The sequence below is a fragment of the Poecile atricapillus genome, chromosome 23 (assembly GCF_030490865.1).
Source record: "Poecile atricapillus isolate bPoeAtr1 chromosome 23, bPoeAtr1.hap1, whole genome shotgun sequence".
Taxonomy (NCBI): Eukaryota; Metazoa; Chordata; class Aves; order Passeriformes; family Paridae; genus Poecile; species Poecile atricapillus.
The window spans coordinates 7,338,026-7,348,965 of NC_081271.1; the positions used below are offsets into that span (position 1 = coordinate 7,338,026).

At 49.8% G+C, this 10,940-nt stretch overlaps 1 protein-coding gene across 1 annotated transcript; it reads right to left on the minus strand.

Annotated features, from left to right (window-relative positions):
- Positions 1 to 211: 211 nt before the first annotated feature.
- TIMM17A (translocase of inner mitochondrial membrane 17A) lies at positions 212 to 9,283 on the minus strand. The gene is made up of 6 exons (XM_058855565.1): positions 9,164 to 9,283; positions 4,682 to 4,781; positions 3,193 to 3,256; positions 2,312 to 2,440; positions 1,659 to 1,769; positions 212 to 522 (listed from the first exon to the last, which is right to left on the minus strand). Exons 1-6 carry the CDS (start codon positions 9,187 to 9,189, stop codon positions 452 to 454), a joined length of 501 nt encoding a protein of 166 aa, XP_058711548.1. The 5' UTR covers positions 9,190 to 9,283; the 3' UTR covers positions 212 to 451.
- Positions 9,284 to 10,940: the final 1,657 nt, after the last annotated feature.

A 10,940-nucleotide genomic window follows, 5' to 3' on the forward strand; every position in this document is an offset into this window, starting at 1 on the left:
GCAGATGCGGTAACTCTGCTCAGGCCAGGATCTGAAATGAAAAGCAGGAGGCTGTGCTGGCAGCAGGTGCAATGCTTCCCCCTCCAGCCCCATAACTTAGACAGGGAAGAGGCTACCTTTCAGCTGCATTCACTGCAGGTGCAACATCCCAGAGAAGACTCCAAGACTTTGACTCCAGTCTGTGCCCAAAGGATGACAAGACTCCGTTTGGTCCTTGTCTCAAATCTCCTTGTATTCTACCAGACATGTGTAACATTACAGCAATGGAATATATCAGGAATAAATAGATTTTCTTTTCTAAAAGTTCTCCTGAGCAATTTGACATTGAGAAGTGCTGCAGGTCCTCCTGGCATAGACCACCACTGGTCTGAGTACAAACCCCCTCCACATCCTCCAGGTGGGACTGCTCAGGAACAGGGGAGGAAGAGGAGGAGGCGGTGGCCAGGGACCATCACTGGTACTGTCGGTAGTCACTAAACGGGGGCGGCTGCAGCTGGGAAGGATCCTCTGACAACTGTGGGCCTGGAGCACAGGGGAAAAGGCAAATAAATACCAAAATGTAGGAGATTCTTCCCATTAACAGAATTCACAGCTGGTTTGTTTATATAAATCCCGCTTAAAATTAATCATAAATCCTGGAATTGTTTCGGTTTCATAAAGAGTTTCAAAAGTTGCACAGAATCACAGACTGGTTTGGGTTGGAAGAGACCTTAAAGCTTATCCAATTCTACCCTCTGCCATGGGCACAGACATCTTCCACTAGTCCAGGCTGCTCCAAGCCCTGTCCAACCTGGCCATGGACACTGCCAGGGATGGGGCAGCCACGGTTTCTCTGGGCAGCCTGTGCCAGGGCCTGCCCACCCTCACAGGGAGGAATTTCTTCCCAATATCCCATCTCACCTCACCCTGCCCTCTGGCAGTGAGGGTGGTGAGGCCCTGGCACAGGTTACCCAGAGAAACTGTGGCTGTCCCATCCCTCAAAGTGTCCAAGGCCAGGTCAGACAGGGCTTGGAGCAACCTGAGATAGTGGAAGGTGTTTGTGCCTATGGCAAGGAGGTAGAATGAGATGGGCTTTGAGGTCCCTGCCACCCCAGTCCAGTCTGGGATTCTGTGACAGAGGGATTTAGCATTTTTCACAGGAAGCATTCACACAATTTCTGACTCAGTGAGAGCTCTGCTTGCATTTTACTTGGGAAAGAAAAAAGGGATGTAGATAATTGAAGCAGTTTAGAAGAGAATCACCACCACCCTTTTTGGAAATTATGTATCTCTACCTGCCAGGTCTTCATCTTCTCATTTACCCCAGGGTTCCCTACACAGACCACAACCTGCCAGAATCACTCCTCTTTTCCACAACTTGCTGCCTGCCATTCCCTCAAACAATTGTGTCCCACCCCTGAGTAAAACCCTTCTGCCACCATGTGCCAGGTGTGTGGCAGAAGCCAGGGACAGCAGGGACATCCCTGCTCTCACCCTTGCCACCTCCAGTCTCCCAGCGGGAAGCAGCTGGTGATAATCTCATGTCATCAGCACCTGCAGCTCCTCCTTGGCTTTCCACAGCCTCAGGAGCTGGCAGGGCAGTCTAGGATAAGAAGATGACTGCCAGGGGCACATCAGCAAAGCAAATGCTTGTGACACATCCTCTGCTGGCTCCTCACCGTTTGGGAACTGTGTGGAGGCAAATCTTGTCAGCAGAATTCCAGCTCCTTCAATCAGGGCCAGGAGAATTCCTCCCATTGCGGCAGATCCGACCATGGCAACGGGGCCATCTGGAAATGAAAAGCACAAACCAACACTTAATTTCTTTGGTACATGTTAGAATCCATTGAACCCCAGGATGGTTTGGGCTGGAAGGGACCTTAAAGATCATTTCATTCCACCCCCTGCCACGGGCTGGGACACCTTCCACCATCCCAGGTTGCGTCAAGCACCGTCCAACCTGGCCTTGGGCACTTCCAGGGATGGGGCAGCCACAGCTTCTGTGGGCAACCTGTGCCAGGGCCTCCCCATCCTCTTCGTGCCTTAATCTCTCCTAAAGCAGACTCAGAGAAGTAATTTTTTCCATTAAGCTGCATTAAAGGATAATTACTGGGAAACTCCCCTCACCCTCCTTTCAAGGAACACCGGGAACGTTTGGGAGCCTGATTATTACTTTCCTAAGGACAGGAGAAAAGTTTCAGATTATTTTTCAGAACCTGAGACACCAAATTCCAATCTGGGTGTGACAGTGCTTTGAGTGTTTTGCTATAACAATGAGAACTGTGCATTTAGAGAATAGGAGATTTTTCAGCTGATACCCCCAGTTTCTTACTTCTTGCAGCTAAAATGGCTCCAGTCAGGGCTCCGCTCGTGATGGAATTCCAAGGATCTTCCTTCCCTCTCATTCTGACCATACTGCAGTCAATCATGGAGAAGAGACCTCCCCAGACAGCAAAGCTCCCTGTTCCAAATCAAACCAAAGCCGTTTTGGAGAGAGCAGAGAAGCCAGTTGTGCTGCACAACAGATGCCATGGTGTTTACTGTGCTCCCTTTCAGACATGAAGTAAATTCAGACTTACAAAGAGCCAAATACAGACTAAAATCAATACAGGAAAATTTCCAACTTGACATGTCATCATCCCCCTGTCCCCCCATTTTATATATCATCTCACTAATCTACAATTAACTACAGAAAATTTATCAAACCATGATTATAATGGAACTTTCATCCTAACAAAGTCAGATTAGCTAAAGAAACTTGCAGATTTATCCCTTTTTAACATATTTCCTCACAATGATGCAGTCATGTCACACTTCACATCTCACCCAACCCTGCTCCTGTGGCCTCAGGAGCTCAGCATCCTACAGCACATGCATGGACACCCCCAAGCTCTATTTTTGATCCAAGCTGGATCACTTTTCATAATCAGTTTTATCTTAACCCCCTCCACACCATGAAGAGGCTCCAGGGAGCTCTGCTGTTTAAGATATGACCTGTTATTAACTGCTGCCTTATCACTCCAGGAACACAGACTATTTCCTCCACAACCAAACTCATTTTGGATATATCAGAACTGTATTTACCCATTGCCTGGGCCAACAAACCTGCTGAGACTCAGCTCAGGTGTCAGTTCAGCTGCACCATGTTACATTCCCAAACTCTGTTACCTACCAACAGTCAATTCTGTGCAACAAAACCTCAAAATTCATTACCTCCCAGTTGTGGAGCTCTGGTTTTAATGGCTGTCAAACTGCCCCGCAGCCGGTGGTTTACACCCTAAAATAAGAGAATTCAGTTAAAACAGTAAAATCTTACAGCCAAGCTGAGTCTATACTGCAAAAACCTGCCACAGGCCCAACACATTTCTGAGCCTCAGCATCTGTGAGGAGCTGAGACAAAGTGTGCTAGTGTGCTTTACATCTATTTCACTATTTATCACTTCCATACAATATTCCTGTCAGGTACAGATGGGAATTACAGACACCAGGCAGGAAACAATTTAGGTTCACAGTCTGAGTGTCCCAGTAGGACTGAAGGAGGCATTACAGTAACATTTTAGCAGGATAAGCAGTGATTTTTCTCCTGTATAATTTTTATTTCCTATCTGATGATAGGAAATGACACTAGCTGTCCTATGTCATTCCTGCAGGTGGAATTGTAGGTGTCTTTGTAGCAAGAGAAGCAAAGTCATGCTGAGCTTTCCAGAGTCCAATACTCAACACATCACCCAGGACCCCACAGAACGGTTACAGATTTTCCCACACTTTAACACAATTTAAAGAATATCCACCAAGTTTTATTTTTGTTACAATCACTCAGAAGTGGGGATAGGTGTATTTAGCAAGTCTTAAGCAAAATTAAGAATCTAATTAAGCACACAGTCCTTTTCAAGTGAAGTGTCTGCAGAATCTGAGTAGTTTGGAAACAGTTACTTATCAAACCCACTTCAAGCCAACAGTTTATTGTCAGAGTAACATCGAAAACACCTCATATATGAAGTCAGAGAAACTTTAAAACAAATATTCAAGCAGCAATTGGATCTTAATTTATCAAATGTCTCTGCAATGGGCTTATAGCCAAAATTTTGCAGCAGATATCCCAAAAGTGAAAACCAACTTGTATCAGCAAAACTTCACTTCCATGTTTACTCACTCCTGCACTAGAACCAAACCTGAGGATTAAAAAATCAAGTTAATAAAAAGAGCAATGATTAAATAGGAGATTAATTGAAGAAAATTATACCCTTTAATATAAATATTAAGGAGAAAAAGATTCTTTCTTTGGGTCGTTCCATGTTTTAAAAGAAAGGGAAAGGCCAGGACAGGAAGGAGAGCCCAGGCTTCATGCCCCTCCATGCAGACAGAACCACAGGCAGGAGATCAGCCAAGATGGATCTTTCTGGTTGTACTTCCCCATCCTGAGGGAAATGTTCATCAGTTAGGGAAGAGCAAGCTACCAAAGTTCCACTGCGGCCACCAGAGCAAACGGGGAAGCAGCAGTTTTATCCCCAGAGATGAAGAACCCCCACAGATCTTGAGCCAGGACAGATTCTCAAGGTCTGGATTAACAATGTACAGGTCTTTAATCAGCCCTGCTCCCTGCACAGGGATTTATTCTCCTTCCCCTTCACTGCCACACTCCCTGGAGAAGGACAGTGGAGGGAAGACTGCAGTCAGTGCACCTTCAGAGGATTTTACTCACCACTGGGGAATTTCGGAAGCCTTTGATAGCCTGGAAAATGCCCCCTCCTATGGCCCCCATGGTGAAGGCCCCTCCACAATCATCCACTATCCTCCAGGGACTGGAAAGAAAAATAGAGATGAAAATATTAAATCCCATCATGTTAAACCGTGTGAGTGGGATGGATCCAGCACTTTGGCACTGGTATAACTGGGGTGAAGATCAAGCCTGGTGGCTGTACTGTCTCACATACAGCTCACTGAGCAGGCAGCAACACAGAACCAAGAGTATTTCAGCAAAACAAACTCAACCTTTGCCAGAGTCTCCTGGCCTCCTTCCCTGGAGTGGTAAATACCAAATATACAGAAATGCCTGAACTCCTCACACAAGGCAGAGAGACATCCATCATGGAAAACTCCTGCAGAATTCCAGCTCTACCCTACTTACATAGTGTAAATAGCTTTAAATTCCCTGATCTCATTAATCTCTTGATCTACAGAGAACTGAGGCAGCAAATTCCATGAGACTCAGTTCCCAGTTGTCATAAAACACCTTTTCTTGAATTACTCACCCTTTTCATTAGTTTTGCTTATTTAAATGAGACTTCAAAGTAATCTTTGCTGAGCTGTAAAGGTTTTTCCTGATGCATCCTGGATCTCTGAAGTCCATTCAAACAAAACAGAGATCCCCTCAGAGGTACAGCACCCAATATTCCCCCTCCAACACCACAGAGCAGCCAGGAAAACCTTGCATAGAATCACCTTCCTGCAGCACAGACTGTCAGTACCTGCTGGAGAGCCTGAATCTGGGGTTCCTCTGCCAAGAACTGAAGCCTTGCAACCCTAAATCAGTCCTAAATTAGGTAAGCTTTAAGATGCCATTAACTTCTGTTGTCACTGTGGGTAATTTCAGAGCATAAAATAACAAAGCTGTTTGGTTTCTTTCATCTTGTACTGAGATCTTCCAGCCAAGCACTCAGGTGATTTAACACCAACACTGCCAATAATCAGAAAATGCAAAAGTCAGCCTACAACAGCATGCAGGTAACAAATCTGAGCACCATGGCAAGTGTTTCTGTCAAGGCAGGATCATCAAGGAGCACTTCCAATTTCACTCAGAATGTCATGTTTCTGTTTCTGAGGAGCCCCTACAGCTTCTGGATCCTGCATATGAGGACATCATCCCTGACCTGCCACTTCCCCAGCTTACAGACCTCCTCTAGAGATGGGTGACAAACCCCCTTCACTGTGCTGCAGGCTTTGCCACAAGATGTTTTCTTCTTGAAGAAATCTCTAATTTGCAGTCCCTCTCCTGAGTGTTCTCCCAGGCTCCTCACGTCCACAACCTAATTCCAAACCTCCTCCTCCACAGCCAGCCCTGCCCCTTGTCGGAGTGAACTCCTGTGTGCACAGATCACACTCAATGTCAGCTTTGCTTTCGTACCTTGGATCGCTGGGTCATTCCCAAGGTGCCAGGACCCCACCCAAGTGTCACCACTGAGTGTCCCCAGCAACAGCTACATCCACATCCCAAATCCACATGGCCTCAGGAAGCAGAGGGGTGTATTTTTTCCTTCATCACCTCCTGCTTGTCTGCCCAGCCTGCACATGGTCTCATCTCATTACAACCCCATCAGCCCTAACTGCATTCAATAACTCAACAATTTATTTTCCTTCCACTCTTTTGTGCATCAGGAAAAGGTTCCTAGCACACTCTTGCCCAAGATACCAAAATGGAAAGCAACTCACATCTCTTTTCTCAGGGATTTTTTTGTTGCTTTATTCTCACATCTCTTGTGCAGATTTTTATCTCCTCTGTTATGAATAAAACATCCCAACTCTCTCCCTTTGTTAACTCTCTAAGAGTGATCTCATTAAAAGGCTTTTTGGAAACCTAAATGGATTATGTAAAGCAGGCTTCCCTTATACACAAAGTCAAGGAATTCCAATCTAAAAATCTGCTTCTTTTTCCTAAAGCCTTGTTAATGAGAGCCCAATAATGGAAAGCTTCCCTCTTTAACATCATTAGCTGTTACCTTAGGGATTCCTAATTTTCATTTTAAACTACTCTCCAAGCTTTTCTGAGCAGCTTTCAAATCAGAGAATCTCTTCGATCCCAGCACAGCCAGCCCGTGTGTCAGTTCCTCCAAACTCCGTCAGAGCTGACACAAAATTCGCCCAGCCTTTGCACTGTCTGACCTCATAAAGAATTGGAGGAGAAGAAAAGAGATTATTCCACTGTTAATCTGGCACTTATCCACAAGCACAGCAGTACTGTTTCCCTGACTGTGAGGGGGAGCCCTGGGTGTAGGGAAATGACGTGTGGATAAGGTCAGGTTCCTGCTCCTGATAGCACCAGAGATTGCTCAGAGATGAGGAAGGCAGAGGCCAAGACTTCACTTCTCCCAGGGCTCCAGGACAGCCACACACCATCTCTGGCTGCCTGGGAGAGGAGTGAGTCCTCCCTCCAAGCCCCATGGCATCCTGCAGCTCTCCTGACAGCTGGATAACCACTGGAATCAGAGAACACCACACTTTAAATGAAATTAGGCCTTTTCTCTCCGCCAACGGCTCATCAGGAACCAGAATGGGGGACACCAACAGCCCCACATGGCTTGGCAGCAAAACACCCCTACTGCACAGCATTAAGGATACAGCTTCAAGCTGCAGCTGGGGAGGGTCAGGAGGATATCAAGAGGACTTTCTCCACAGAAAGCACTGTCAAGCATTGGAAGGGGCTGCCCAGGGTGGTGGTGGAATCCTCATCCCTGGAGCTGTTCATGGAATGACTGGAGATGGCACTCAGTGCTCTGGTCTGGTTGACAAGGTGGGGGTCACAGGTTGACAGTGCTTCAGAGGTTAGACTTGATGGTCTGAGAAGTCTTTTCCAACCTCAGTAATTCTGAGATTACCTGAAGACCACAGCCATCTATAAATAAATGCTATTTACTTTGGTCATGTCCCAGACTTTATGCTGTAAAAAGGCAGGGGTGATGTTTATGGACAAACTTAATACATGTCAGGAAAGTAACCTGCAAAGTTTGGGAAAAGCCTCATGATCAGCTGCAGGTCCCTGTCTGCAAAGGTGAGCAGAATCTCAGCCTGGTTTGTGCTGGAAGAGACCTTAAAGCTCATCCCATTCCACCCCCACTTCCACTATCCCACATTGCTCCAAGCCCCAGTGCCCAATCTGGCCTTGGACACTGCCAGGGATGGGGCAGCCACAGATTCTCTGGGCAACCTGGGTCAAGGCCTCACCACACAGGGAAAAATTTTTTCCCACTATCCCATCTAACCCTGCCCTCTGGCAGTAGGAAGCCATTCCCCCCATCCTGCCTGTGACTCCAGGCCCTTCTCCCAAGTCCCATGCTAAGAAACTCTGCCCATTATTCAGTAACCCCGCGCCTAAGCTTGCATTTAATCCTTTCGTTACTACAAATACAACCTTTGACTTGCAACCAATGTGTAGGTCTACAAAGTGCTGAACCATGACAGAAGTCAGACACTGCCAGCTTGGCATGGAGGGGGCTGGGGGGTTGGGCTAGGCTTATGGAAATGGGGAGGGAGAAGAACAGGGCCTTGGGGAGTGTGAGGGCAGCTGGGGGGACCAAAGATGAGGGAGGACTTGGGGGCTGAGGGTGAGAGAAAGCTGAGGAGAGGGTGGGGGAGGCTGACGACAGAGGACACCGAGGATGAGGGAGAGAACTGAAAAATAATTAAGGGTGAGAAAAGGCTGAGTGGGGCATGGGGGAGGCTGAGAGTGAGGGGGGCTGTAGATGAAGGAAGGCTGAGACGGTGGCGCTGATGATCGGGGGTCTTTGGATGAGAGGAACGACTGAAGATGGGGGGACAGATGGTGGCTGAGGATGAAGGGGGGGACTTAGGATTGTAGGGGCTGTACATCGGGGAAGATACGAGGTGAGCTGAGAATGAGGGAGGATTGAGGATGGATGATCTGAGAACGACGAAAGGACTGAGGATGAGGACGGGAGCGGAGGTGGGAAGCCTGTAAATAAGGAATGGACCGAGAATGCGAGGAGCTGAGGATAAGGGATAATTGTGGATAGGGAGACCCATGATGGGGGGGCTGAGGCCGAGGCGGGCTGAGAATGGGGAGGCACTAAGGATAAGGGAAGGCCGGCAGGGAAGCTGAGGACGAGGGACCGAGGTAGGGCTGTGAATAAGGGGGTGCTGAAGGACCGAACACAGCTCCGCCAGTGCAGCGCCCGCCGCCGCCCCCGGAGGCGCATGAGCGGCGCAGGTCGCAGGGCCCCGCCGGCTCCTCGCCGCTCCGGGAGGCCGCGGGGGCTCGGCAGCGCCAGGGCCCGGCTGCCAGGCCTCGAGCGGGCCTCGCGGCACGGCCTGGCCTGCGCCGCCTCCCTCAGGGGGCCCCACCAAGGTCAACTCCGCCCCCCAGACGGGGAGCGGCCCCGGAGCGCGCCCGCACCGCTCACCCGCCCCGTCCCGGCGCCCGCGGATCCCGATCCCGACCCCGTCCCCTCACCAGGGCTCACGAGCGTACTCCTCCATCTTGCCCGGCCCCACCGCCTCCCCGCCCGCGACTGGCTGCGCCGGCCCCGCGCCGGCCAATGGCAGCGGAGGGCGGGGCGAGGCGCTGAGCGGGGACCGGTCTGCGCGTGCGCCATGCCCAGGCCCCGCCCCCCCGCTGTGATTGACAGGTGCAGCGATGGTGGGGGTGTGGCCGAGCCGTGAGGGGAGAAATCCCAGAGTGAGTGATCCTTTGGGTCCCTCCAATTCCTCCCTAAATTCCATCCAGTGACTCGCCCTCCTGTGGGCAGGGGCACTTCCCACTATCCCAGGGCGCTCCAAGGGCCGGCCAACATAACTTTGGACATTTCCAGGCATGGGGCAGCAAGAGGACCTCACCATCCTCAGAGGAAGAGGAATTCCTTCCCAGTACACCATCTAACCCTCTGTTAGTAGGAAGCCCCTTGTCCTGTCACTTCAGGCCTTTGGCCAAAGTTCCTCTCCAGCTCTTTTAGGAGCAGTACCTGTGCAAGTTGCTCCAAGGACAAACCACTGCTCCAAATTTCATGGAATCATAGAGTGGTTTGGATTTGAAGGGACGTTAAATCTTATCCTGTTCCACCCCTTGCCATGGGCAGGGACATATTCCACTAGACCAGATTGCTCCAAGGCTGTCCAACCTGGCCTAGAACATCAGGGTCCAAGCCCACATCATTGCTGATGCTGCTGCATGAGCTGGGCTGACCTCACACGCCCCAGGGTCTGCTCCTGTGCTTCTGCGTGTAGGTGGGAGCTGGGACTTGACGTCCCTATCGCCGGGTCAGTTCCCAGGGCAGGCAGAGCTGGAATCCACAGAACAGTGTCATTGCTGGCAGAAGATTCCCAGGCAGCTTGCAAAGCTCTCATCACAAGACGAGGATGTTCCCTCTTGTCCCATCACTTGTTCCCTGGAAGCATAGATCTTCCCCCGCTCCGCTCCACCCTCCTGTCAGGGAGTTGTGGAGACAGAGAAGGTCCCCCCCCTCAGCCTCCTTTTCTGCCCTGGAGCCTTTCCCCACCCAGTGGTTTGCAGCCACTCTAAATTGTAAATTGCTTATTCTTTTTTTACTCCTAATTTGGCAGTACAGGCTCTGCTCTCCTGTAAGGACAGCAAATCATTCGGTAGCAAAAACTAAATGCAAAAGAAGGTTGTTCTGTAAGGACTTAATTTAATGAGCTAAAGCACCATGAGGGAGCTAGAATGCTCCACCTGCTGTGTCAGGTTTTGATGCTTTAAAAGCCTCCTAGGGTTTTATGAACATGTGTGTTTGGCCTCATTTAAGGTGTGGGAATAGAGGTCACTTTGGAGATTCCTGGGAGGTGGTATTGTGGCTTCTGCTTTGGCCAATAAGGGGAGATGGAAAAAGTAGGAAATCTTGGTCTCTCTCAGCCACTGGAGCAGCTCTCCCCACTCCTGTGACCTCTGGCACTGCTGTGACTTCATCCACCTGTGCAGGGCAGTGCTGAGGCAACACCTCCAATCCTGGGCACAGCTCTGGGCCCCTCCGTTCGGGAAGGACATGGAGGGGCTGCAGCGTGTCCAGGGAAGGGAAGGGAGCTGGGGAAGGATCTGGAGCACCAGGAGGGGCTGAGGGAGCTGGGAGGGCTCAGCCTGGAGAAAAGGAGGCTCAGGGAGGGCCTGCTCACTCTCCAGAATACTCTGACAGGAGGGTGTAGCTGGGGCAGAAGAGGGAGGGAGGTTTCAGGCATCAGGCTCTGCTACCACAGAACAAGAACAGGTCAAGAGGAAACGG